Source organism: Penicillium canariense (assembly GCF_028826845.1).
Source record: "Penicillium canariense strain IBT 26290 chromosome Unknown utg000003l_segment0_segment0, whole genome shotgun sequence".
Classification (NCBI taxonomy): Eukaryota; Fungi; Ascomycota; class Eurotiomycetes; order Eurotiales; family Aspergillaceae; genus Penicillium; species Penicillium canariense.
The window spans coordinates 1,663,521-1,690,501 of NW_026622730.1; the positions used below are offsets into that span (position 1 = coordinate 1,663,521).

The following is a 26,981-nucleotide window of genomic DNA, read 5'->3' on the forward strand; positions in this document are numbered from 1 at the left end:
ATATACAGCTATAGTACATCGGTTCCTTTCCGAGTGCAAGTCAGAGTGGAGAAGGAGGGTTTTCTAGGGGAATGGAACAGGGTTCGCAGATGGTATACACAGAAGACCCGGAGAGGTCTAGGGAAAGAGAAAGGTCGGGTCGAGAGGAAAATCCCCCTGTGCCGGAGAGATGCAAGAGCACAAAAGGAAAAGAGCCCGGGGACCAAGGAGGACCGCCGATTCTAATGAGACAAAACCTCTTTCCCTCAATAACCCAAAACGCCGTGCTATGCCAAATCAAAAAGACGAGCGGGAATCCAAGGGGTCGCGGTCGCGGTCGCGGCGAGACTCGGCTCGATTGCAAACGCAGATTTTGTCGCGGCGGTGCGTGCGAGCTTGAAAGAGAGCGCGAGAGGGAGGAAAGTGAGCGCGAAAGGAATCCGATCGGATCAGGTCAGATCAGAAGCTTTCCGCCACTTCACCGGTCCTTGTACACCTTGGGGTTCCAACCCTCGCGAATTTCCTTCTCACTAGCGACCTTGCGCTCTGCCTCGCGGACCTCCATCTCTATGCGCTCGCGTGCCCGCAGGATCTTGCTTTGCAGGTAGAAGCTGCCACCCTTCTGGGGATCGTTCAGGTCAAACAGCTTCTTGAACCGTTCCATAACATGCTCGAGGTTGGCTTCGCCGCCGGCTGGGGGCTTGACGTTGAGGATCTTGCAGGCCTCGTCGAGGGTCAGGCCGGAGGAAGTGAAAGTGCCGCCACCGTTCTTCTTCTGGGCGGCGTATTTTCCGGAAGCCTGGGCTTGCTTGTAGGCCTCGGCGAAGGCGCGGCCGAAGACCCGGGCTCCGGTGACGATGACTTGGGAGACGATGCGGTGAGCCTATTCGAGGATGGGCTATTAGAACTTGTGTTTCAGAGTAGAATGGCGCTCAGTAACAGAATTGAATTCCGGAGTATCTTACCATGTCGACGGGTGGTGAGAGGTCCAAGGGCGATGATCACAGGAGGTGGAAGAGGAAGGAAGGGAAAATTTCGGGTGCGTGTTTTAGCGTCGGCAGGTCGGCGAGTTGGAACTATGCAGTCATGCCGAACCCCAACACTGTGACTTTCTGGGGCTGGTGTTCCTGGTACTGTCTCATTTTCTCTTGCCAATTATAAGAAATACCTTTAAAGGTCTTCCTCGACCTCCTATCGAGCTTCTCCGAGTCTTTCTTGACAAAGTTAGAAGACCTATCCATGCGCCGGTATTGGCCCCGTTGCGACGGAGTAGTTCGCGACGACTTGAGACTATAATATGAGAGAGGCAGAATCTATGGCAACCTAAATAGTGCTGTAAATGCTAGAAAGAAAAGAGTCGATGATCGCCTTTCGTACTCCGCCTTCCTCTTTATTTCCAAGCACGAACAGGCGCCTGGGCAGTTACGCCGGAGAGTCACATGTCCGCGATCATCACCCCCCGCAGATCATCGTGGACCGAACGAACCTCAGACCTGCTCGCTTAGGCTATATAAGAAATGTCCGCCCACCAGCCCGATGAGCTGACAACACACCTTATGACGTCGCCGTAATTGGATGGCAGCTCTCGGTATGCGCTTCTCCCCTTTAACTACTGTCTGGCTCGTGCTCATGCCCGACAGAAGATCTTCCGTGGCTAGATTCCATGGCACCCTCATCACAGCCTCTGGATGGCCAGGCCGACTCCTCCCAACCACCGACGATCGCTGCCTTCTCCCCTTCCACCATCACGGGCTCGGCCTTAACCTCGCGACAGCGCTCCAGTGTCATCGTGCATCGCAAATCACCGCTGCTGGTGGCGACGCCGCCGGCCATCACCAGGGCCCTCGCATACTCGCACCCGTTCCTCCTCCCTTTAAATGAGTTGGCCGGTCTTTTAACATGGACAACGGGGGACCCATGGCAGAGCTTCTTGCTCGTGGCCACATTCTGGACAGTGGTGCTGTATAGCGATGCGATCATTCTCCGGGCAGGTCCGATCCTTGTCGTGGTTGGGTTAATCCTCGGCATGTACGGGCGTCGCTACTCGCCTCTGTCCTCGACGACATCTACAGGCGAGAAGCACCCGGGAAGGGCCTCGGTGGAGTCCACGACCCGTCACCAGAAGAGCTTGGATGATATAGTGGAAACGCTGCGCACCTTTACTACGCGATGCAACCTCCTTCTTGAACCCTTACTCGATTTTACCGATTTCCTTTCTACCCAGCGGACAGCCACATCGGCGACGACACGTCCGGCCCTGACAGCCCTCTTCATTCGCATCCTTTTGGTTACCCCCGTCTGGATCATCTTGACCCTCCCTCCATTCTACATAATCACTACTCGGCGCGTTGTCATGAGCGTCGGAACCGTCATCCTTACCTACCACTCGCGGCCAGCCCGCGTTTCGCGCGTCATTCTGTGGCGTTCGAATGCTGTGCGACGAATTGTTTCTATGATTACGGGCCTGTCAGTAGCAGACGGCCCGAACACTAGCCAGAGGGTTCAGGTTCAAGGCCTGGGCCTCAACATCGCAACTCGTCGGCGGGGGAACGCGTCTAGCGTGCGATTCACCTTTGTCGTGTACGAAAACCAGCGCCGGTGGCTTGGTATCGGGTGGACATATTCGCTGTTCCCAGCCGAGCGCGGCCCTTGGACAGATGAGCACCTCAACCCCGTGCCTGTCAAGGACAAGTTCGAGTTACCCGATGTCCCAACCGGAGACGCTAAGTGGCGCTGGGTCGAGGGCAGTGAGTGGCGTGTTGAGGGTGGAGATAATTCGGCGAATGGGAAATCCGATTCCAAGGCTTCAAGTGAGGGGTGGATCTACTATGACAACAAGGTATGTCTCATTCTCGGCTCATAGCTCACGCATCTTGCTCACCATTTGCAGTGGAATGACGGCCGCCGCGGTCAGGACGGCTGGGACCGGTATACGCGCCGACGCAAGTGGTACCGTGACGCCGAGCTAGTGGACCAGAAGCAGGGTGGCTCGGAAGAAACCATCTCCAATCTCACGCAAGCTCTGGAGAGAGAAAAAGAGCAAGAAAAGGAAAAAAAGAATCTGATGCCGAGACCAACAGTCTCTCCTCGAAAACGCGGCGTCGACGCTGGTTCGGCAATAACAAAGACAAAGACAAAGACCGCGCCGGTAGCGGTGGCTCGTCCATCGACGCCGGTCGCACAACAGGTGCAAATTTTGCGGAGGCTGCTGGTGCTGTATATGGCCAAGGGACACCCTCGCGCCCGGTGAGTTTGCGGAGCTCCCGCAAGCCATCGCAGTACAGCATTCATGAAGGAAGTCTGGCCACGAGTGACACTTCTAGTACGCGCGAGACGGACATAGCTAATTCGCACGACCTTCATGATCGGTGGGGCACTCGCGCTGCTGGAGGAACGGAGCGGGCAGAGCGGGAATTGGGACTGAGCGATGAGGTGAATATGGGGCTGAGTTGACAATGACTTTGAAGCGATGTCGCTGCTATGCCCGCACGAATGCGAACCATACCCCGTCAACGTTTTTCTTTATTTCTCGCTTCTCCCGTGCTCGGAGTCAGCTTTATTTGTTATTTTTTGTGACAAGTGATCGGTATTTCCGAGGTTCAAAAACCATCATGCAGTGCAAGTAGCTTGTTCTAAACGGTCTCATTGCTCGTTTTTGATCAGATATAATACAAAAAATATATAAGTACAGTCCATTAAGGTCGTAGAGTGGGGGGAGGTTATGCAAGATTCAGTTCCCATTGCAGTTCCTCCAGGATATCTATCCAATGTAGCTTGGTACCCGCAGCATCGGATCGATCTTGGGGACTAGCGTCCTGTCTCGCCCACAGGATCGCGAGCACGTCCTTCGCGCGTCGGACATTGCCGATGCCGAAATTAACTTGCAGTTTACCCAGTGACTGGAGCACAAGGTCTCTGTGGTCGAAGACGTCACTCTCACAGCCTGCAATGAAGAGCGGGAACGTGAGCGCTGAGTACTCGCAGTGATCATCCAGCGGGAAGGTTTGAATACGTGCGAGGAGGCGTTGGATGGCGGTGGATTTCGGGGTGGTGATTAGAGGTGACCAGTCAGTTAAATAGGGGGTATCTTTCGCGAGATGGGGGATTGGAGAGCCTTTCATGCTCATCCGTTTGAGGATTGAGTGCAAGTAGATGAATCCCGCGTCGCGGAAACATTCTGCAACGAGTTGGAGACGCCTTAGAGTTTCTTGTGTGAGATCTTGTGGGATGATGAAGCGGATAGAAGAGGGAGTCCACGTAAGGAGAGAGTCGTTTCTGAATCAAATTAGTTAGCAAGTGGGTTCCAGAGCCAGTATGGTGAAAAAGCGCACATACATGGATGCGATCGATAAGCGCAGTGAGATATCATCGCCTTCGAGTGATGGCAGCTCCGCGATACGTGCACACAGATTCAGGATTTCTTCCGTGTATCCAATATAAATGTCAAGTCTCGGAGTGCCGATATCGGTATCTGCTGGGGCATAGGTGATCCGCTTGCGGTTGCTGATCCGTCCCATGTTATAAGCGTAAACGTATCTGGATGTTCATCAGCACAAGTACTATAATTTTGATCAGTAAGCACATACAATCCTCGTAGGAAATGTGCTGCCTCTTGATCCATCGAGCCCAAGCCGCCACGGGACGCGATCAAGCGTTGCAGTGCGGAAAGATGAACGACCCACTGTTTCACACTGCCGCGGATAATTTCATACTTGCACATTAATCCCACTGCTAGCACAGCATCATCTGAAAGAATCTCATCCGCCAGTGCTGTTCGGAGTCCGCTGAGAGTCCGGCCGTAGAAGCTTGCTGCCGCAGTCTGTGCCTCAAGGCCATATGAACGATTTGCCAGATGTAGAGCGGATACAGCGCATAGGGCCTTCATCAAGAGAGGAGACGACATGGCTCGAGGAATCAAGAAAGATCGGAGAGGGTTGTGCTCGCTTTCGAGGTTGGCGAGGAGCCGAGAGCCAAATTCCATATGGTATTGAAGATAGTGTGACTCATGACCGGACAGATGGCTCACGAAGCCCTGTGGCCTTGGTACAACAGCGAGTGAATTTTGAACGTGCAGAGAAGTGTCCACTTTCTGTTCGGATAAGTTCTGTCCTTCACTAGACTCGTCCACGTCAAGATCGATGACTCGGCATGGCGGGGTGGACGGGAGCGACCAGCCGGGTGTGAGCGGCCTGGGCGATGGCATTGTGTCTTGCCACGAGTCGGAATTTAAAGATGGCGATGGCGATAGTGGTTGCGATGGAGATGAGCCACTGAGTCGCCGTCTCTTCGGCACCTCGATCTGCTTAAAAACCTGAGCCGATGGCCCCAACGGCGCGACCCAAAGATCGCCATATCCCTCACAGGCCCGGCCTTGCTTGAGGCAATTATTGCAGCTACTCCGTTGTCAATTGTCCACTCATAAGCCGAGCAAAGTTTGAGGAAGACATACCTTGGCTTTGCCTTGTCGCAGGCTTTGCGACGCTTTTTGCATGTAATGCAGCCCGAACGAGTCCATGGTGTGCCTGACTGCCGACTTCGGCCCTTTTTATTGGAGGGACTCGTACCGGAGACAACCGGCAACAACGGTCGCCAACCCGTATCGGATATCGCACTCATGGTCTTGGTGTGTGTAGCGTGAATCTGCAAGGTCCATTATGACTTCCCCGCGATTTGATAGCAAACCTGAGGGCGACTATCCCCGATTAGGATAATTTTGCGCCGCACGTGACCCTTATCAACATCCAACATTTGGGAGTATACGGAGTACTCGATGTCAGAGAAAGAAATAGTCGGATTTCTAGGGCTTAAACCATTGAATAATCAGGACTAAATTATCAAATACCCCTATTCTCGTCATATCTCGCCGAGTCCCCAAAATCGCTCCACTGACCCCCTTCCCCGGTCAAGCAACACGATCCACCTGCGTCTGTGGCCCTTTGCCCAAACAGGCAAGTCCATCCACGGGCTTCGCAGCCCGCTGATAAGATATGCCGTATATAAATTCGCCCATTACCCGATGGCTTTCCCCTCTCCGACGTTCAGCTGCCTGCCCTCTCACCCTCGTGAACCTGTTCTCCGCGTTCTTATCTACCCCGCGACCGAGATTACCTACTCTTTACCCTCCTCAAGTGCCCATCCCATGCAACAATGGTGACCGGACCGCCGCATCCTTTTGACCCTATCACCCCGGAGGAGATCAAGCTCGCCGTGCGCATCCTTGAGGCAACTTTCCCCGGGGTGGCTCTACGCTACAAGCGTATCGATGTCAACGAGCCCATCAAGAAGGATGTCCTGCCCTATATCGAGGCTGAGCGCTTACGGCGACCACTTCCTCCACCGCCGGCCCGTCTCCTCTACGTTCTCTTCCACCGCCTTGATAGTGGTGCCTTCTACAAGGCTATCCTGAACGCCGACAAACGCACAATTGTCTATGCGAAGGAGCTTCCTCGAGAAGTACAGGTATCGGGTGCCCTTCTGAAATACTGTACAAAGTGCCCCGTCTAACATGTCTGCTCTCACTTCAGGGACCCATTGACCCTGACGAGATCGCTGAGATCGAAGCAATGTGCATGAAACACCCCGCCGTGCTGGCTGAGATTGAGAAGATGCAGCTCCCCGCCGGTGTCACCGTTTGCAACGACCCTTGGATGTACGGCACGGACAAGGAAGATGAGACTCGCCGGCTCTTCCAGTGCTTCATGTATCTAGTTGAGGTTGACCACCCTCAGAACAACCACTATTCCTTGCCTTGCAAGTTCTCGCCAGTATTCGACGGGTTGACCCACGAGCTCATCCGCATGGATTATCTCCCTGGTGGTGCTGACCATACCTTCACCGACACGCAGCCCTGGAAGCCCGTCAAAGCAATTCAATATGCTCATGACCTTTTGGATGAACCCCTTCGGACGGACCTTAAGCCTTATATTGTACAACAGCCAGAGGGGCCTTCATATACAGCGGACGGTAACTCTGTTTACTGGCAGAAGTGGCGCTTCCATGTTGGCTTTAACATTCGTGAGGGTCTTGTCATCTACAACGTCACATATGATAATCGCAATGTGTTCTACCGTCTCTCAGTCTCGGAGATGACGGTTCCATATGGAGGTAAGTTATTTTTTCAACATCAATCTGTGCGCGCACTAATTATTTTCAAGATCCTCGCGCCCCATACCACCGCAAACAGGCATTTGACGTTGGCGACACGGGCTTCGGCATGAATGCTAACCAGCTGTCTCTTGGATGCGACTGTTTGGGACATATTAAATATTTTGACGGATACCAAAATGACTGCAAAGGAAACCCAGTGCCATTGAAGAACGTGATTTGCATGCACGAACAAGATAATGGCTTGCAACATAAGCACACTAACTACCGGACAGGCGCTGCCACTGTCGTGCGCAACCGCCAACTGGTTTTGCAGATGATCTGCACAGTCGCCAACTACGAGTATATTTTTGCCTATATCTTTGACCAGGCCGGCAACGTCGAATTGGAAGTCCGCGCTACTGGAATTCTGTCGACTGTTCCTTTTGATAATGAGAACGGCCAGACTGTCCCTTGGGGAACCAATGTGGGGCCTGGAGTCATGGCTCCCTTCCACCAGCACATGTTTTCATTCCGAATTGATCCAGCTATTGACGGATTCAAGAACACTGTATACTACGAGGACAGTGTGCCCATGCCAGAGGATGAGAATAACCCTTGGCTCGTGGGATACACTACCGACGCCACGGTGTTTAAGACCTCTGGTTCGGCCAACACCAGTGTCGAACGCCACCGAGTCTTCAAGATTCGCAACGATAATATCAATAACCCTATTACATATAAGCCTGTGGCATATAAGCTACAAGCTGCGCCCAGCCAGATGCTGTTGGTTGGCAAGAATTCCTTGGGGTATCGACGCGCAGAGTTCGCTACCAAGCCGATCTGGGTCACCAAATACCAGGATGACGAGCTCTATGCCGCTGGCGAGTTCACCAACCAGAGCCGCCGTGCTGAGGGCGTCGAGACATGGGTGCAGCGCAAGGACAACACTGAGAACGATGATGTTGTTCTATGGCACAGTAAGTACCCTGTCGTTAATTTTCATCAATTCGCGGTCTGATCACTGACGCCCGGCCTAGCTTTCGGTCTTACCCACAATCCCCGCATCGAGGATTTCCCCGTCATGCCGATAGAGCGTGTGAGTGTGATGTTGAAGCCCGACGGTTTCTTCACCAAGAACCCCGCTCTAGACGTTCCCCAGTCCTCTCAATCCTTCAACAAGTCCACTCTCCACCCCGAGGCAGCCTGCTGTGCTCGAACTTCTGTGTCCGCGGGCAATGGCAAGGCCAAGCTGTATAAGCGGCTGGATTAATCTGCTCCTCTACCGTTTCTGCTCTTTTCCATTGCATGTTCCAATACCCAGTTCTTTGTTTCGGGCTTCGCAGTGGGCATAAGCTTGTAGATATGATGTGATGACTATCGGCTTTTTCCTTTGAATATATAACAGCGAACATACCTATGACCGCTAGGGGTTTGCATTAAATATGGCTTAAATAAAACCCCTCGCTGACCTCATTTAATGGTGCACATGTAATGGCGGGGTCTCCAAGCTCCATGAAACGGCCCGGCGCCGGAATCGAGTCATTCACTTATGCCTTGAGTGCCGCCGGAGAAAAATGAAATGTGATCGAGGGGTATCTCGTTCTGAAGGGCCATGCCGCAACTTGTCTAACAGCACCACTAGTCCCCTTGCAGCAATTACTGCGCGCTGAGAGAAGACTGTCTTTACGTTAGCGCTGCAACTGGCGACGCCCAGTTTCGCCAGAGTTTGACCCAGATGAAAGAAGCTAAGGATGAGATTGATAGAACCTTTCGGGAAAGTATAGGCACCCGCAATCTCCAACCAGAAAAGAAAGAGACGCGTCGCAAACGTTCGAGACTGCCGGTGGAAGAACCGTCAAGCGAGGGCCCTGAAAATTCGGCCGATGAAGACCTTCTGGAAACCACACCCCTAGCAATCCATGATGCTGCATATGCTGATGACGCAGAGGATGATGTTGAGGATTTAGGCTTCAGAGTCGGACGAATGCGGCTTGGGGAGAGAATTGGAGGTCTTTATCGCCCAATGATTGCAGATGAGGTATCAATAAGGCCGCCATTGACGAAGGTATTGAGCATCGCTGATTCGAGCTATTCTAGCTTATGTCCTCCCTTTAACAGATCCCAAGACGAAGTTCTTCACCGGTCCCAACTGTTGCTACCGGCCTCACCAAGTGCCTCTCAGAGGCCGGGCCCTCGTTCATGGCTCCGTCGCTCAGCTTCGTCTTCACCCATTCTTTCTGATCCCGACACTTTGATGGGATTCATTCCTCCACGTAACATGTCGGACAGGCTACTCGAGCGATGCTGGAATGCTGTCCATCCTGTGGCGCGAATTCTCCACAGGCCCTCATTTGCACAGCGATATGAAACGTTGTGGGAGGCCATTGAGAACGGATCTCAAGTACCCCCGTCACTCGCAGCATTAGTATGCTCAGTCTTATTCTCAGCTCTGATCAGCATGTCTGAAACAGAGCTTACGAAGATATGTCAGGCTCCCCGATAAAAGACCAACTCAAGCTCGGAGTGGAGGCTTCCCTTGGCAGAGCTCAGTTGCTGAAGTCGACTAAACTTGAGACATTACAAGCTTTTGTCGCCTATTTGGTATGTGTACTACTGTTGCTACTAAGCGGTCATTGGCTTGCTCATCTTACATACCGACTCAACTTAAAATCCGTTTCTAGTTACCACTGCGTGTCGACGAGGTCTCTCGTGCTCACTCTGTATTGGCCAGCATGGCGGTCCGTCTAGCAGAGTGCATGGGGCTCCATCGGGACCCTTCTGAGTATGGCTTTTCACCCACCGAATGCCACGTGCGCCGCCTAGTTTGGTACCAAATTTGCTACATAGATCTCAAGACAAGTGAGATCCAAGGACCTCGACCATACATTCACCATGATGGATATACAACACAACTTCCAATAGACGTTTCGCCGTTCCGATTTCACAGTCTTCAAATTCTGCATTCACATGGAACGACTTGATTTTCTCTTCCATCCGATTTGAGTGTCAAGAGATGCAACGTCAATGCCTGGTCTTGCGCAACCGGGTAGAGCAAAACAAGACCAGTCTAACAAAAGTAATCTCCAAAATTGAAGCCTTTCGTGGGTCCATGGATGCCAAATATGGCCCATTCCTTAATGCAGCAACACCGAACCCCATGCAAAGGATGGCCCACCTGGTCATGAAGCTTTTCACGAGCCTTCTTTACCTGGCTTGCCTTCACCGATACATGAATAGTGTCAACTACAGGTTACCTGACAGGTTGCGTCAAATTGTTCTAACCAAAGGGACCGATGCACTGGAAGCTGCGGTTGAACTTGAATCGGCGGAAGACCTCAAGCAATGGTCCTGGTATTTTGGTGCCTACCATCGATATCACACAGCATTTATGTTGCTAGTTGAGGTCTTCACTTATCCAATGCGACGGGAAGCAAACCGCATCTGGCGGTGTTTTGATTTCATTTTTGCCGAGGCGTTGATGAATATACCCCCTTTGGACATGAAGACAACCACCCCAACACTACAAAATATTATTGCGCACCGAGATATCAAAGCAAGATAATTACTGACCCTAATTTGCGAGAGGATGCGAGAATACCAGCGAGCCAAAGGACTGAAGAATCCAGTGCAGTTCAATTCTTCGATGCTTGTCCTCACACCCCAGAAAGAAGGTGACAGCTCAGACCCCCGCATGCCACTCAATGAGGCAGAAGGAGAACCGCAATCTGGAGGTCACACTCACAACCACCCAGCCAATGTTAACGTTAATGTTCCACTGCCCTTTGTAGGGGAAATGGACACCGGAATCAGGCTTTTGCCATCCACTTTACCAGGTGGTGCTAGTGCAATCCCCACGGCACTCCATTCTGGATACTACAGTTAGTGCATGGGCATCATCCTCCGAAAGCTTCTCCCCTTGGGTTCAATATGGGGAATCGGATCTCAACGGCCATAGCAATGTGGGGGTTGAAACAAGTCACCCTCCCAATTATGCCGCAAGTACTACGAACAAAACCTTGTCGGCTACGCTGTGTGTTGAGATGCATGGTGAAAGTGGGAACATCGACCCGCAAATGCTCGAAATCGACTGGGTCAGTTGCATGAGCCCCTGCAGCTTTGTTTTAGGGTGACGTCTGCTGATATATCTACAATAATCTTTGGGATACCCTCTTCCCACCACAAACTAATGACGGTAATTTGGATATCTCGGATGATTACATGTGGACGTCTTAGATATGTGCATTCTTCCCCCCTTTTCATAACGTTACGCGAACCCGATATTATATATACATTTTAAACAAAACCAAATGTCCATGGTTAACCAAAAACCCCCATCGGTAGTCCCACACGAAAAATACCCCTTGCGTTTAATGCGATGCTGTTTCAACAGAGGTGGACACGTCAACCGTTCTGGTAATCCCTATGCCATCAAAAGGAGAACCGCGTGAGCCTTTCTGTGCCTCAGTGTCACCGCGCACCGTCGTTTCAATCGTCGGGTTTCTCTGAGCATGGTATACCAGCATGGCCTCGTCCGACTCGGCTTCTCGCACGCTCACTTGTTTTCTGCTTCGGTCGATTTTGGATTGGTTTCGCATTGAGCTCATTTTGTATTCGGATTCGTGGGTTGCTTTGTTGCTGGAATATTCGCGATAGATGCGTTTGAGAAGGGCAGACAAGGCAGGGAGGCATGTGCAAATTACTCCGATGGCGATTTCGGCATTGCTATAACGAATGGCTGTTGTTAGCATAATTGTTGCAGTAGTGCGAATTACTCTCGAAACAACTTGCCCAAGCATATTTATTCTCATGAATGCATGAGTTGCATCCTTGGACTGTCCAGTGAGGATAATAAGAATCAGACGGATGATACTGGCCGCAACGGCCAATCCTCCAGCACCCAGAATGGCTATAACCCTTATCTTCTTCCTCGGTGACATCTGCAAACTCATCGTCAACGGCATGGGGAGAATCAAGATGATGAGGTCGCTGACGCAACTGACGACTGCGTCGGCAAGGATAATCGATGTTTCGTCTAAGCATGTTCCGTCAACCTCCGAGTTCCAAAATCGAGGAATCGGATTGCAGATTCGGATCTTAACAATGACAGCTGGAATGTAGTAGGCCAGCATGAGTGCCATGAACCCGTATATGAGGATGATGACTTTGCGGAAGGGGCTGAAGACACGAGCCATGATCCACAGGAGGAGAACCTTTGTCAGATAGGCCGTTGGGCCATACATGACCATTGTGATGTAAACGGTCTAAAAGATTAGAGTAGAACTATATTAATTGAGGGGGTAATCACACACTCACCTTCTGGAAAGGAATCCGATCTTCGATGGGAACATCAGAGTAATGCAGACCTCCGCCATAGTGTCCCACTGGTCATAGAGTCAGTCAGGAGACCGCGCGTGACACTTCTGAATCACTCACTGATGATAGCAATGATAGAATACCAGACACCAAGAAACTATGCAAGGCGCGTTCATTAATTCCGATTTTTGTAGCATCCATCTGGTTTGCTTACCCATGCAACTACACATGCCCCTGTAAAGAAGAAGAAGATGGTTAGAACACCGCATCCCTGCTGGATCCAAGCCATTGCACTCACAATCCTCTTTCCCGAAGCCGTTGAGAAGGAAACATCGCGTGTAAACCCGGAGACCGAAGAACACTGTCATTCCAATGATGCATAATGACTGACACGCATAGTTCCAGCTCTGTACACTCCGGTCGATTGATCCACCTCCGGAGTCGCGTTGCACTAAACTTGATGGCAAATGCATCGTGACACAACTTCACGACCGAGATTGGGACTCATAGAAAGAGATACGGCCAAAATTAGTAGTAGTGGGAACCGGCCTTTTTAGGACCACCCGCTCTTATGAACCACTTTCAGAATACATACCTCGTTCTAGGCCACTTGCCAAGTCCTGTCACGACATTGGGCCACTGTCATCCTCGCATTGGCATTTGCCCGCTGACAAAATTACTAGTGTCTCGGTAGATGAGAAACCTCCGATCAGCTGGCCCGGAACGTGGGAAACGCTAATGAAACAGGTGGCGATGGCAGGGGCCCTAACTCCGCTAAGGGTGTAGATGAGTCCCATAGTTCGTAAGATTTTCCCCATAGAATCTGTTTTATGCGGTATCCATACCGTATTTTGCTCATACAATGCCCCAGCTTTCCCGTATTATTGGTTCTCACCGAGTTTTCACCGCTATTACAACTGGAGATGTCTCGAACTGTATATTCTTCAACATTTAAACCCATGGTTTTCCTCTAGCTGTCCCTATGGCCGGCGGCTTTGAACGTCATACTTTGATATAGCAGCCAATAACTGTTTGAGCCATCTTTGACGCTTTTTTTGATGGAGCCCCCCAAAAAGCATCATATCGGGGAGTTAGGAGAAGAATCGGGGAGATAGGAGATGAGGTGGGGTCGTGTGATAGGGTGGACTCTTCAACCGTACGCTGTCACATATGTATGATGTAATTACTCATTTTCATTCTGGTCACGATCCTTGTCTCAATTCGCCTTTTAGCCGGTCATTGGGGGCCAGGCCGGGATCCCGAAAGTGGACAAAAAGTGGACAAAACTACAGGCGGGAAGTAGCGGGTTGTGGGTCCTAACGTCCTTGTTAGCTAACACTCTGTGCGCTCGGGCAGCGATCCTATCCTTATCCACAGCGGGAAACATGCAAGCTAGTCGATTAAAGTTAGTCTCTCAAATAGAATTTTATGGGTTGAAAGGGTCTATTGTCAGCTGGTGGGGGAATGGCCAAATCAGGGAAATGATCGCTCGGAAGTCCGAATGCGACAAGCCCACACACTGGGGTGACTGGAGCTTGAAGGAATGACACCCGCAATCGTTATTGGACGCGAAGTGTGCAACGGGGAGAGAATTGTCTTAATCCACCGAATCAGTATCTGATGCCGCTCAAACGCGCTACTCACTTACCCTGTCTATCACATCCCGCCCTTCCAAAATTGCCCCTTATTCTGACACCCCGGTTTTGCCGAAACTCTTGATTCAACACTGTGGCTAGCGCATCCTTCGCTTCTAGGCAAGTGGGGTTTTCATCGCCTTGAAATATCTGAGGGGCCAGTTTACAGAGCCACGAAGTTGATTCATAGTTTGTGATGTTAATGAATTGTTGTTGAAATTCGGCAACCACTATAGCCTGTCCACACCTTTAAGTTGCGAAATTCGATGAAACCCATGAAGTGTTCCTAAAAGATTGCCATCACGTTGGGCGGCGACGATACTCCACCGGGCATGTTCAAAGGTACGGATGACACAAAGAAGGTCCACCGCTGAAGTTCCTGGCAGGTACGTGCCAAAGCTTCCAGATCGAAAAGTTCCCCTGCATTTCCATGTAAGCTAATGCACCCTCGGGATATGGACTTCCCGCTTCCGTAACTTACCGATCGGCATACCCCAACCTGCAAGAACGTACTCGTGCAAGAAAATGTCAGGGGATTGAGGTGGGTAGACCTGTTGGTGTTAACTAAATTTCCCGGTGAAAGTACTAAGGAGGGCCGGAGCTTTGGAGAACGCTCGGGGCTTACCTCCCAGCTGATGGCATCGCTGGCGATCACAGTAAAGCCGGTGTTCCACAACCATCGGAGAACGTCCGTGGTTGCCTCAACACCCGCATGCTCGGGGCTGGGGTTTTCCGAGTAGGCTTGTTTCTGAGCGTCCGTCATGACAGTGTCCCATTCCTTTGTCACGCCGATGCGCACAAAGAGAATATCGCCTTTTTGGAAAGTAATATTGCTTTCCTTGGCGATGTCCAGAATGTCCGCAAGGCGGACCTGATGGGTTGAGAACGTGCTATACTCGATCCCCTTTTTCTCCGCCCAGGTTACATAGTCGATCAAAACTCCACGACCTATCACAGTGCCTTGAGCATTTACTCAGGGGTAAGCGACGAAAAAGGAAACTCCTACCTGCAATTCCTTCCTTTGCCCAATGCTGAAGACCAATGCGGTCGTTTTGACGGTCATTGATCTCCTCAACGGTTGTTCCGCCGTAGAAGACCCGTTCAGACTGACCGGGCACAGTTTGGGAGAAGTGACGCAGTCCATCCCATTGACTGCTTTGCTCTATATACTAGTCAATAATGCATGGTATCGGATAAGAGGAGTGCCCAAATTCCCCAACTTACGAGGATTCATAGTATAGATATCATCAAAAGCCACTCCTCCTAGCAGAGGCACAATTTGGTGGTGACAGGGTTGCCGATTGAGGTTAGGATAGTCCAACTTCGTCATTTCCCATCCCATCGTCACGCGACGACCGCATTTGATCTCACTAGCAGCCGCCTGTGCAACGACTTCAGGGGTGAGCATGGCTAGTTTTCCGAGACCCTCTTCATAGCTGCCAGGCTTTCCCATCCAAACCTGTTTGGGGTTGGGAAGCTGATCGAATGGCGTGTCGTATGGAGACTGCTCCATGGTGGAAGAATTATTTTCACCTGATAGATGCAGAAAGAAGGGCGGAAGAGTCGAGGACGGAGTACCAAAAATTGATCTATTGACCCCTCGACCGAAGATACAGTCAGTCCCCCGCTAGAAATATTAGCACGCAGTTTCCACCGCCCGGGATACCGCCTAGTAAATCTTACCACTGCCTAGCCAACAATCAAAATGAACATTAAAATAAACGGAACGTATATCGTACAGGGAAATACATATTGCTAAAAGATAAGCTACTAAGGATGTTTCCTGAACTATATCTTATGCCTAATAATAATGCGACGCGGTGATTCTCAATACAGGCTGCGTAGACTCCGTGATCTTGTATAGACTAATATCCTATTAAGGGCTCTCAGAGAGTATGCCTAGGCGTGCGTGTAGGCTATTATTGAAGTAAAGGATGGTATACTCCATACTAAAGAATGCGCATTTATCAGTCTGACTATTTATTTTGCTAGCAGAATATTAGGTAATTAGTTGTGGTAGGTGGGGGCAGGGTGAATATTTGTTTAGTAAAGACTGTACCTTTGTACACCGGAAAACTTGGCATGAACGTGAGGGACTTGCAGCTGTCTATGTGGACCCTCATGTTGTCCACTCAGACCATGTCACATGGTCAGTGGCTATCTGCTTCGTGCGCGAGGGTGAATTCGCGTGCTAATAAATTGCTAGTCAATGACTGCAGATAATAATCTCGCCTTTGCAGCGAAACCCCCGTACGACCCACAGCCAAGTCTGGCATGATTATTGACTTTCTGCGGTACAGCTAGGGGTGCAGATCAGTAAAAGCAGATACAAGACAGAAAAAACGAAAAGGATTTCCGCTCGTCTCTAACTCGTACCACGTCGTACATCAATAATACAGTCTTGGCTGCAGCTATTCTCTACGATCAGCAAATGAGCTGCTTCCTCCTCACCACAAAAGTTTTGGTCCACACCACTTGGTGGAGCTACTCCACCCCACGTCAACAAGCTGTACTGTACTTCTTCCCCTAATTCTCTCAGCGCTAAGGGAGCTGGATTTTCTCTTCCACTCACTTTCACGTGCAGAGCGTGTCATAATTTGCTGACCTCTTTCTTTAGTCTATTGTGCCTGATTTTGCAGAGTGAAATTCGAACAGGTCATCATGAAGAGGTTCGGGTCGCAGACCAGTACCTATAACAGGCTGGTGACCGTCTTCGTGGCCATTGGGTCTATGGTGAGCACTTGAAATGCGTTTCTATGCCCGCAGCCCACGAAATCTAACCCCTGTTCGCCACTAGACTTATGGCTACTGTGCTTCGATTATCGGCAGCACTATCGGTCAGCCGGGATGGTATACTTACTTCAATCTTCCTGCGGAAGGTGAAGCTGGCTATGCTTCAATTACTACGCCTGCCATCTCGACGGCCAATGGTGTGTTCAGTGGTGGCGGGGCAGTTGGTACACTTTTTATGATGTGGTCGTGCGACTATTTTGGCAGAAAGGCAAACATTCAGTTGGGCGCCTTCTTCGCGATGTTTGGAGGAGCCCTTCAGGCGGGTTCAAACTCTCTAGAGTACGTGCTTTACCTTTCCTCCGGACGCTCTGAGCCCTAATTCTAACTCGCTATATGCAGAATGTTCCAAGCCGGCCGGTTCATCTGCGGTCTTGGAATCGGTATCCTTGTAACTGTCTGCCCAATGTACCTCTCCGAGATGTCGAGCGCATTGCGTCGAGGCTGGTTGGTTGGCCATCATGCCATCTTCCTCGTATTCGGATACATGCTTTCTGGGTGGGTGGGCTTTGCCTGCTACTATGCCGAGGCCACCATCCCGGCATTTGGCTGGCGATTTCCTCTGGCTCTTCAGTGTCTCCCACCGTTGGTTCTGCTTGCTGGCTCTCCATGGCTTCCCCGCTCCCCTCGTTGGTTGATCTCTAAAGGCAAACTTGATGAGGCTAAACTTGTTCTGGAGCGTCTCCGCCAGTCTCCCGATGACCCCAACAACCTTGCCGCCAAGGAAGAGTTTTTTCAGACCAAGGAACAGATTCAACTCGAGGCTCAAAAGATGGCGCAGTACGGCAATCCATGGATGGCAGTTATCAAGAAGAAGTCATATCGCAAGCGCATGGTCATTGGCTTCCTTACCCAGTGGGGTGCTGAGTTTGGCGGACCTCTTATCATTGTGGGTCTATAAGTCTCTATAACGGGTTCTGACTAACGATAAACTAGAATAACTATGCCGTTCTTCTGTACACAAACCTTGGCATGACAGGCGGCATGCCTTTGCTGTTGAGTGCTGTTTGGCTGACGACAGCTGGTATGCCTTGAAAATTGTCGATTTTACTTATCTTAATCACTAATTCAAAACAGGTCTGATATATAACCCTCTTGGTGCCTGGTTGCATGACCGAGTAAACTCTCGGCGTGGCATGTACATTACTGGCTTTATCGGCATCATTATAACAACCTCGTGCCTTGCTGCCATGACCGCTGAGTACGCCGGCACAACCAACAAAGTTGGGAACGGATTTGGTATTCTGTTTATATACCTTTACTTGGCTTTCCAAGGGTGAGTTTATCTGGCAATGGTCGACTGAAGATGGATGTAAACTCACCTCATTATAGTACTTGCTGTGACACAACTATGTACCTTTACGTGTCAGAAATCTTCCCGACTGAAATTCGTCCGATCGGCATGGGCTTCTCGCTGTTCGGCCAGTTTGCCGGTGAGTCTTTCCATTGGTCTTCTCACTCGGACTCGACTAACACGATATAGCCACACTGATTCTCCTCGAGACGGCACCTATGGGCTTCAACAACGCTGGCTGGAAATACTACCTTGTCATCATCTGCTGGTCAGCCTTCTTCATTCCGAGTAAGATAAGAGTACGAAATCCCCCTGTTAGAGATTCCGCTGATGATGAGTATAGTCATCTATTTCTTTTTCCCCGAGACTGCTCGCTTGACCTTGGAGGAAATCGCCCAGAAGTTTGGCGAAGAAGTCGCCGTTCATCTCACCGATGCTACCGATGAAGAGAAAGCGCAGCTTGACGAGAAGCTTGTTCATTCTGGTGGCGCCGTGCTTCAAGCATCGGAGACTCCAGGCTCTCTCACTGACGGGGAGAAGAATGCAGCTCCTCTCCCGCCATCCGATGCCGAAAGCAACGACCAGAAGGATAATTGAATCCTTGCATGATGGATGCACCCGCAGACATGCTAGGACGTTTTTAATTAGCCAAACTGGTGGTAAGCACTTAATGTTGACATGTCGAACACCGGTGAAAGGTCAACGCAGACGCAATATATAGAGCAAGTTTATTTCTAGTTAATACGAATTGATTGTTTTTCTACTATTCATAGTATGTATAGCGTATCTACATTTTCCTCTTCAACTCAATTGTTAAGATTTTGTATTATACCAGAGCTTTGAAGAGAAAAGTTCCTACACAGGATGTATAAATCGAAATACTCACCACAAGTAAAGCCACATGTCTGATTTGCATACAAATGGTTCAGTGGCGTATGTGGTCTTTTGGTATCGCTGTGATCCTCGGCGCTATGTCTGAGGTTATTGGTATGTCAAACCACGAGATACCCAGTAGAGATGAAAAATGAAGGTGTGATGAAACACTAACGGAAAAACTAGGCTATGTTGGCCGTATACATCTAGACAGTAATGCTTACTCTTCTGCTGGTTTTGAAACGCAGATCTGCACTCTGACCATGGCACCCGCGTTTTGGTCAGCTGCCATATAAATGACTCTAAAGCACGAGGTGAACGTACTTGGGCGTAAATTTTCTATCTTGAAAGCAGAATGATACCCTTATATTTTGTGACGTGCGATTTCATCTCGTTGTCTCTACAGGGTGCTGGTGGTGGCCTCGCAGCTACCGCAACGACAAATCATGGCAGTGCGGTTGGCAACAATATCATGATGGCGGGTATTGTACGGCAAGTTGTCACCCTGTCGGTATTTGGGACACTGTCTGTTCAATTTTTTGTTCGAATCAGAAATACACCAATGCATGCGCTTTCTGTGGAGGCGCAGAAAGTCTGGGAAAGCCGAAAATTCCGATGGTTCTGTTGGGGTATTGTCATTGCCTTTGTGACAACTTATGCCCGCTGTGTATATCGGTACGCAATCGCCCCAAATTATATCGACTGACGTACTGACCCTTCGACTCTACAACCACAGTATTGCAGAGATGTCAGGAGGTTGGAAGAATAAAATCATGCAAGATGAGGTTAGCTTCATCATTTTTGAGTCTGGGTGAGCCTAATACTTAGAGTTATCAATCTGACCTACGTTCTGCATGCTAACGAAATGATGAATTTATAGAATTTGTGCAGTGGCTCTGATGGCTCTTTGTGTCGCACACCCGGGATATTGTTTTGAGCAGAAGCGCGGAAACTACACCAGAGCATTTGCGGAAGATTCCGTTCTACCGGGTCAAAAAGCTGAAAATCACAGCAACTCCAGCATGGCATAGAGGATGCAGGCTTCCTTTCCTTGACCCTACAAGGAAATTGATCTCCGTTAAATTAACTGGCTTGGCAGCTATGAGTCTGTGGTTTTATAACTACTGCTTTAATATTATGTGTTTGACAGATTGTTTGTAAAACCTCATTTATGTGACTAGGATGTAGACTAAAAATAGACTCCTTTCCTTGGCGGTGTTTTGTACTACCTGGATCTTGCTTGAATTGAGCTCGTGAAGGATGTATTGAGAGTCCGAGAAGTCATCTTCGAGAGGTCAGCCGAAGGCCTCACATGTTGAATGCAGCCCTTCCCGAGGTGAAGGTCGATAGTCCCGATTTCCGTAAAGATGTAGAGTGAAAAGTCCTCAGCGCCGGATCTTGACCGGAATAAACGCTTGAGGGATCGGATCTTTCTGATACTAGCGGCACCATTTCTGCCAAAGACAGCCCTGTCTCACAGCATAGCAGTGAGGGCAGCCGTTGTTTCCACGGCAGTTTGCAATCGAGCCGCAGAACTGGTAGCACCGAGAAAGGCGTTGCTCAAGGCCATCAATATCCCCTTCAATAGCCGTGCCAGATGAGACGCATCCTCTTCCAGCATCACGGGACTGTATGCCCGCATCGTCCTTGGTGTCTTCCGAAGCAGAGCGTGTTTCCAGTTCGTTTGCCCGGGTTGACTCTTGAGCAAAGTACTGTGTCGCACTCGAGCTTGGAGTGAAGGATTCCGAACGGGCAATCTCATTTGAGGGGTGATGATAGACGTCAATCTTCACCTGGTTGTCCTCGAGATACATGTCCAGGAACTGAGAATCGGTCAAGCTGGACAGGAACGTGTCGTAGCGGTCGAGCTCATCGAGGTGGATCGCGTCGCGAGGTGAGAGAGCCATGATGAACGTGGCCAAGAAGGTGACCAGGAAGAGTGTGTAAAGTCGTGAGAGCATTTGGGAGGTGGGGCTGTCTTAAGTGAAGTTTTTCTTTGGTTCAGGTTGCAATCTCCTTGCACGTGCCTGGATGCCGCAGAATTTCTCAATCGAGGGCCGCCTGTCAACTTTATAGCCTCCCTCTCACTGCCTGTCAGCCCGTCGGATAATATCCTACACCATGAGTTGATTATGGCAGGTGATACCACCCTGTCTGACCAGACCCCTGCGCTCTTCATTGTATCTGCAGGAGTGGGATCTGTTTTCCCTGATACGCCAAGAACAACCATATGCGGTAGTACGCTTGGTCACACTATCACTGATGCCATGTTCTATGGGTATCTATACAATCATATTCTGATTTGAATGTTCACGTCTAGAGAGGCTATCCAGGAGAGTAGTACACTAGGCGAAAACGTACATCGGAGGCTAACTAAGTTCCGGGGTAATGCATAAATGCGGGTGCCTGGATATTGCTTGATTGGTGAAAGGTCGTCAACGTGGAACATGGCGGAACAGTTTATTTATTGCAGCAGGCTTCGGGGTAAAACCGTTGCTCCCTCTGTACATCAATTCCTAGGAATTCTCTGAAATAGTCAATAACGAAACCGTGACGGAATCTGAGGCGAACAGAATCAGCAAAGTTCCCCTGGGCTACTGGCATTGTTAATTTGCGGAACCAAAACCGTCATTCTAATTACTAACGTCAGGAAACGTACATGCTTCGCGACAATAATCACCCTCAGTGATCTCGATTCGGTACCATGTCTACATGGAACGGATGCACATAAGATCGTACCACAAGGATCAATACACCGTAAGGTTCTCACAGTGCATGCCGCCATTGTTAGTCAAAGAAACGCCCAAGAATCTTACTCATGGTCTTTGGTCCCTTCATGATCACAATATTCGATCTGGAAATCGAGCCGCGAAATTCTCACAATGAAGTTCTGCTGCAGCATCGTCCGGAATCTGCCCGACCTACGGTATTCTGGTGCCGTGATCTTCAACAAAGAACTGGCTCTTTCAACCGAACAGACATTCTTTCCTTTGTTAAAGAAACAAAGGTTGAACAATGGGAGGGCGTCTTCAACAAAGAGGGGGGGGTTCTTCAACAAAGGAGTAAGTGAACAAGTCCAACAGGCCAAAATATCGACATGAGAGGTATATAAGACACCAAATATCCTGGAATGAGATGCTCACCAACATTCTAACATCCAATCTTCCCCTTCGCCTCAATCGCATCCAAAAGGTATATTATCAGTATCTCCATCATGGTCTTGCAGCCGGCGCCTGGGGCGCGTTCTGTTATGCACCTTCCATACGTGACATGCGAGCAAATGGTTAATCTCGCTATTGCTGATGGGTCTCATGATGCACTTCACTCAATCATGAATGCTACCGTGTGGGGCTCCCTCGGTGCCATGAACCAGCGCAACTTCGTCGCCGCATGGACGAAAGCCAATATAGATGCAGCCCACGAAAGGTACGCTTCGAGTCACTCGGCCGATTACAACTCTTTCGAAGCAGCTAACAATGCGCAGATGGATCTCGGGTCCAGTCCGCCATCGTCAAATGCAATCGATACGATTTTAGAAGTTGGTTGCCACGAGTGTTTCCAGTTTTTCGTCCGGCAGGGCATCATCACTGGTCAAGGGTATGATCATACAGGGACAAGCTATCTTTACCAGGCTCTTGAGAACAACCACTCCGTGCTGGCTAATGTGATTCTCAACTTCTTTCCCGTCACCTCATTGCTTGCCCCAGACTGGGCTGTTAGGACAGGAACAACAATTCTCGAGACCTTGGCGGGTGAACCAATCCTGGCTCGTATTTGGATCAACAAGGTCCTCGAGAGTCCCGTCGATGCGCTGCCAAACAATGGTGATCTCCGCCATATGATCGACGCGGACATCCTTCTCAAATTCGCCTACTGGATTGACCCAGACACTGCCGACAAATTCAACGCCGTGAACATCAACATTGGTGCAGGCCTCGACAGCGATCTTGGATCAGTATGGACTGTTTTAATCACTGACAACGTTCCCGGTGACTGCAATCCGTTCCGATATCAGTTGATGATGTGGATGAACCAACACCCATTCCCCCCGAACCCGCATCATCCAGATGGTACACTGATCAACTATCCCTGTCTTCCTGGTCACGGTCAGTATCTTGCTCGCGGCCACTGGCCGCCATGGTTGGTTGCTCTCCATGTGGGTGATCGCGCGGCAGCATCCATCATCGCCAGCTCGCCCTTTGTCAACCCTTTGATCGAAGGCCGGTCAATCCCACCACGAGGGACGCCGCCAGGTATGGGGGTCTTTGGTCCATGGCGATCCATTGGTTATGGGTCGCTGGAGCACATCAACGAGAAAGGATTGCAGATGCTCTCCCAGTGGGTGCGCCGTGGAACTGACGCCTTTACCCAGAACCAGGATTGCCGGGCATACACCGATCTCCTAGAAGAGCTTCTCAGGTCAGTTTCACGCAAGATAAACTACATCGTTAACGTCGCCCCTCAGCCTGCAGGACTGAGTGCGAAACGATGGAAGAACCGCAAAACCCGGAGGCGACAAGAGTTCTTGCGAATCGGTGCTCAGATGATCCGGGTGATCCTCGATGAAGGCATTCGGGAAGTTCGGCCAGACAGCGTTCGGCAATCAGGCGATGACGAGTACTACCGGACTATGGCAGAGTCAGCCCATTACCAGCAATGGGTCAACGACATGAAGCAACGTCGCACTCCGGCTTTCAGGTATGTGTTGTCGTTAGTCCACCAGCTGACTCGCCGCGCTGGCATGTACGCCCGAGGAACGCGCCATGATCCGCCTAGCCTGATGGATACGGCACCGTAAAGGGGCTTGCTTTGAGACGCTTGGAAGCAATTTGGGAAGACAGGTAGGCTCAGCTGATTGGCAGACGAGACTAACAGACAGGATTGACCCACCAGCTTAAGAAGATTGAGGTACAATATTGGGACTGGCGTTCGAACTGACGGTGATTCCCCTCATAGTTAGCTTTAGTTCCCTGATCATTACAATCCACAAAGTTGCGTACGTGTACAAACTCTTATACTCACCATGTGTAGACTTTCCACTCGTAGGTCTGTAGAAGACTGGTATTTGAAACCGCCCGTTGCTCAATGACTCAACATTGATCTTTTAAAACCTAGACGGGACCTACCGTTATTACCCCCAGACAGTACATGAACAAAGAATTCTGGACAAAGCGCTCAAAACCGGCATTACCTCAAGTAGTATATGAACAAAGATTCGGACAAAGCGCTCAAAAAGTAATAGTAACTAGGATGAGGTTGGCCCGAGCGAAGTGTTCCGCAGCTAAGCAGTATGCACACCAATGTTAGTTTTGTTTGGCCGCAATCAACAATCGTAATATTGCTCGTTCTCGTTATCAGGGGCATCGCAACCTCAGGGCCACACCTGCTCCGGGATCAGACCAAAAGAAAAGGGCAATGGTTTTCGATGGCCTGGGTAGAAAGTAAGAAAAAAAGCATCCGTCCGTTCTGTTATTTGACATGCAAGGGTTCTCAAACGAATCCGAAAACCATCATATCCTATTCAAAACAAGGAAAGACACGAAACAGCGGCATTTGATCCAGACAGGGGCCGCCGCCAGGGCATAAGCGTGTACCACAGATCGGATAGACCCAGCTCAGACACCCTCATCAACAACCACCCACACCGCTTCACAAACATCTTTAACTATGTATTGTCGATCTATTCACTTCGATTCATACTCGTAGCGTGCGTATCCTAATAAGTCTATGTTCACAGGCCTCACGAAGGCTGTGTAATCCATGAAGTACACCACATCGTTTCCGATATCCTTCGGTCCTTTCGAGCTTCGGTGATCCTGGGAGATGGGGATGAAGCTTGGAGGGAAAGAAGTACAGACTGTATCGAACATTTACAGGTCCTTCTTGATGATGTGGGCCTTGGGGAGAGTGCCGTTGGCACGCTCGATAGCGGCCTCGCGGGCAGCAGTGAGACCGAACTGCGTCTTGATGCCATCGACACGGTGGGTTGAGTTGATGTTCTTGACGAGAGTGAGCTGCCAGCAGGTGGCACCACCCTGGCGAGAGGTGATGGTGGACGAGGCAAGGAAGTACTCCCAGATCTGAACAAGCCGTTAGTGCCTGTCAACGTTGACATAAAACAAGTATAGTATCTTATGTGCGGGACTTACGCGGAACCATCTCTTGCCGTACTTGGCCTCAACCTTGTCACGGTTGCCCATCCAGTTCCGGTACCAGCGCCACAGAGTGGCAGAGTAGTGGACACCAATGGTATCGACGGCCTTGACCTCGAAGCCGGCGCCCTCAAGGCGGTCCACAACGAAGCCGAGAGGAGTAGAGGCATCGGCACCGGGGAAGACGTACTTGTTCATGAACAGACCCCAGATGAGGTCCTCGTACTGCCAGGACTTGCGAAGACCGGCGATCTGCAGGAAGAAAACACCATCATCCTCAAGCATGTCGTAAACCTGAGAGAGGAAAGAGGAGAAGTGGCGGACACCAACGTGCTCGGCCATCTCGAGGCAGGTAATCTTCTGGTAGCCACCCTCAACGCGGGGAGCGTCACGGTAGTCGGTGCACACAATGCGGCTCTGAGACTCCTCAATGCCAGCCTTGCGGAGACCGTTGTTACCCCAGGCAGTCTGGTTGCGGCCAAGAGTGATACCAGTAACATGAGCACCGTAGTGGGCAGAGGCGTACTTGGCGAGAGTTCCCCAGCCGCAGCCAAGGTCGAGCATCTTGTCTCCGGGCTGGATGTTTATCTTCTCGCAGACGACGGCCAGCTTGTTGTCCTGCAGCTCCTCCAGGGTCTCCTCCTTGTTGATGTCACTAATGATACCGGAAGTGTAGATCATGCGGGGGCCGAGGAACCAAGCGTAGAAGTCGTCACCGCGGTCATAGTGGTCACGGACCTGCTCCTCGTCTAGGGACCCCAAGTTAGTAAATCAGCGATGCTAAGAAAACATTGACAGGATAAACGACATACCCTGGGAACGAGTGTGCATCAGCATCTCAGGGATGAAGCCGAACAGGAAGTGCTTGAATAGACCCATGGTGAACTTGAAGTTGGCCCAGTCGTGGCGGTACTCCAGAGCCTCCAGAGCGTCACCCTTGAAGTCAACCTCGCCGTTAAAGTACTTCTCGTAGAAGACCTCCATGGGGATCTTGCTCTTGCCACGGTAGGTGGCACGATCATGCTCGCTGTGGAATTGCAGGTAGTGCTCAACGGGACGGCCGCAGTACTTGGCCTTCTCGGTCTTGCGGGGGAGATGGTGGAGGAGACAGTCCAGAATGCCATAAGAACGGGGATGGTGGTGAAGATGGCAAAGAAGATGGTGGTGTAGAAGCCACCGCCGACCTGGCGGGCCAGGTACCAGGGCACCACGATCACCAGGAAGATCATCAAGCCATTGGAGAAGCTGTCGCTGCCAGGCGAGTCGGCGGGCACGGGGGCATTCTTAATAGCCGGGTACTAGAAACAATGAGTTAGGTACATTGGTCTGGAAGTGTTGTGGGAGCTTGACAGGAGCTCGGGCCTAGCTACTTACCAGCGTGGTCGGAACACCGCAATCGAAGGCGGGCTTGGACTGCTGGGGGGCCTCCGGGGTCTGGATGAACTCGAAGTCCTCAGTGGACTCCGGGTGGGGGGTCGACATGGCGGCGAGGTGTCAATTGAGAGGGATGGGAGGTAGAAAAGGAGCAGGGAGTAAATAATATGGTGGCACTTTGGGGAGGGGGCGGTGAGGTGGTTGGTGCCTGGTAGTGCCGTAATGCTTGCTCCGTGCGTGCTGGTGGGCTGCGGCCGAACCAAGGGAGCGGCTTCCATTGTTCCGTCTGGACTGCGGGAAGTAGGTACTCCATACCTACAGTAGTGTACGCGTTTAATACTACGAGAAACTCCCTAGCTACGCGCTACGTAGTGGGAAACATGTGGGAATTCTGCCGGGGGCTCAATTGGCGTGAGCACTCGCCTGGCCTTGGATGCGAGCGATCTTCACAGGGAGTGGGGATTCCTGAAACAGTACGATCCACGG

The 26,981-nt window shown here is 50.6% G+C and overlaps 12 protein-coding genes across 12 annotated transcripts; 6 read left to right on the plus strand and 6 right to left on the minus strand.

Annotated features, from left to right (window-relative positions):
- Positions 1-457: 457 nt before the first annotated feature.
- N7482_005434 (import motor complex subunit PAM16) lies at positions 458-947 on the minus strand (the record flags this gene model as incomplete). Its single annotated transcript, XM_056687559.1, has 2 exons — positions 458-862; positions 945-947. 2 exons carry the CDS (start codon positions 945-947, stop codon positions 458-460), a joined length of 408 nt encoding a protein of 135 aa, XP_056543114.1.
- A 695-nt stretch (positions 948-1,642) lies between these two features.
- Positions 1,643-3,432, plus strand: N7482_005435 (PEX28-32 family peroxisomal membrane protein; the record flags this gene model as incomplete). The annotated part of the gene is made up of 3 exons (XM_056687560.1): positions 1,643-2,818; positions 2,870-2,994; positions 3,060-3,432. 3 exons carry the CDS (start codon positions 1,643-1,645, stop codon positions 3,430-3,432), a joined length of 1,674 nt encoding a protein of 557 aa, XP_056543115.1.
- A 266-nt stretch (positions 3,433-3,698) lies between these two features.
- N7482_005436 (Zn(II)2Cys6 transcription factor) lies at positions 3,699-5,595 on the minus strand (the record flags this gene model as incomplete). Its single annotated transcript, XM_056687561.1, has 4 exons — positions 3,699-4,254; positions 4,315-4,515; positions 4,566-5,372; positions 5,429-5,595. The coding sequence occupies 4 exons, from the start codon at positions 5,593-5,595 to the stop codon at positions 3,699-3,701; spliced, it is 1,731 nt and encodes a 576-aa protein (XP_056543116.1).
- Positions 5,596-6,126: 531 nt separating this feature from the next.
- Positions 6,127-8,335, plus strand: N7482_005437 (uncharacterized protein; the record flags this gene model as incomplete). Its single annotated transcript, XM_056687562.1, has 4 exons — positions 6,127-6,438; positions 6,504-7,083; positions 7,134-8,042; positions 8,103-8,335. 4 exons carry the CDS (start codon positions 6,127-6,129, stop codon positions 8,333-8,335), a joined length of 2,034 nt encoding a protein of 677 aa, XP_056543117.1.
- A 2,373-nt stretch (positions 8,336-10,708) lies between these two features.
- N7482_005438 (uncharacterized protein) lies at positions 10,709-11,195 on the plus strand (the record flags this gene model as incomplete). Its single annotated transcript, XM_056687563.1, has 2 exons — positions 10,709-10,849; positions 10,899-11,195. The coding sequence occupies 2 exons, from the start codon at positions 10,709-10,711 to the stop codon at positions 11,193-11,195; spliced, it is 438 nt and encodes a 145-aa protein (XP_056543118.1).
- Positions 11,196-11,432: 237 nt separating this feature from the next.
- On the minus strand, positions 11,433-12,851 carry N7482_005439 (putative integral membrane protein; the record flags this gene model as incomplete). The annotated part of the gene is made up of 5 exons (XM_056687564.1): positions 11,433-12,326; positions 12,379-12,446; positions 12,499-12,535; positions 12,593-12,612; positions 12,677-12,851. The coding sequence occupies 5 exons, from the start codon at positions 12,849-12,851 to the stop codon at positions 11,433-11,435; spliced, it is 1,194 nt and encodes a 397-aa protein (XP_056543119.1).
- Positions 12,852-14,298: 1,447 nt separating this feature from the next.
- Positions 14,299-15,525, minus strand: N7482_005440 (uncharacterized protein; the record flags this gene model as incomplete). The annotated part of the gene is made up of 5 exons (XM_056687565.1): positions 14,299-14,432; positions 14,494-14,563; positions 14,638-14,960; positions 15,019-15,174; positions 15,237-15,525. The coding sequence occupies 5 exons, from the start codon at positions 15,523-15,525 to the stop codon at positions 14,299-14,301; spliced, it is 972 nt and encodes a 323-aa protein (XP_056543120.1).
- A 1,148-nt stretch (positions 15,526-16,673) lies between these two features.
- Positions 16,674-18,693, plus strand: N7482_005441 (putative MFS sugar transporter; the record flags this gene model as incomplete). Its single annotated transcript, XM_056687566.1, has 8 exons — positions 16,674-16,745; positions 16,810-17,084; positions 17,145-17,691; positions 17,739-17,826; positions 17,880-18,078; positions 18,135-18,235; positions 18,286-18,384; positions 18,440-18,693. The coding sequence occupies 8 exons, from the start codon at positions 16,674-16,676 to the stop codon at positions 18,691-18,693; spliced, it is 1,635 nt and encodes a 544-aa protein (XP_056543121.1).
- A 631-nt stretch (positions 18,694-19,324) lies between these two features.
- On the plus strand, positions 19,325-20,000 carry N7482_005442 (RTA1 domain-containing protein; the record flags this gene model as incomplete). Its single annotated transcript, XM_056687567.1, has 3 exons — positions 19,325-19,644; positions 19,706-19,780; positions 19,850-20,000. The coding sequence occupies 3 exons, from the start codon at positions 19,325-19,327 to the stop codon at positions 19,998-20,000; spliced, it is 546 nt and encodes a 181-aa protein (XP_056543122.1).
- Positions 20,001-20,408: 408 nt separating this feature from the next.
- N7482_005443 (uncharacterized protein) lies at positions 20,409-20,930 on the minus strand (the record flags this gene model as incomplete). The annotated part of the gene is made up of 1 exon (XM_056687568.1): positions 20,409-20,930. The coding sequence occupies one exon, from the start codon at positions 20,928-20,930 to the stop codon at positions 20,409-20,411; it is 522 nt and encodes a 173-aa protein (XP_056543123.1).
- Positions 20,931-22,249: 1,319 nt separating this feature from the next.
- Positions 22,250-23,767, plus strand: N7482_005444 (uncharacterized protein; the record flags this gene model as incomplete). Its single annotated transcript, XM_056687569.1, has 1 exon — positions 22,250-23,767. The coding sequence occupies one exon, from the start codon at positions 22,250-22,252 to the stop codon at positions 23,765-23,767; it is 1,518 nt and encodes a 505-aa protein (XP_056543124.1).
- A 1,072-nt stretch (positions 23,768-24,839) lies between these two features.
- N7482_005445 (putative cyclopropane-fatty-acyl-phospholipid synthase) lies at positions 24,840-26,603 on the minus strand (the record flags this gene model as incomplete). Its single annotated transcript, XM_056687570.1, has 5 exons — positions 24,840-25,049; positions 25,119-25,870; positions 25,934-26,204; positions 26,252-26,419; positions 26,496-26,603. The coding sequence occupies 5 exons, from the start codon at positions 26,601-26,603 to the stop codon at positions 24,840-24,842; spliced, it is 1,509 nt and encodes a 502-aa protein (XP_056543125.1).
- Between the last annotated feature and the right edge of the window lie 378 nt (positions 26,604-26,981).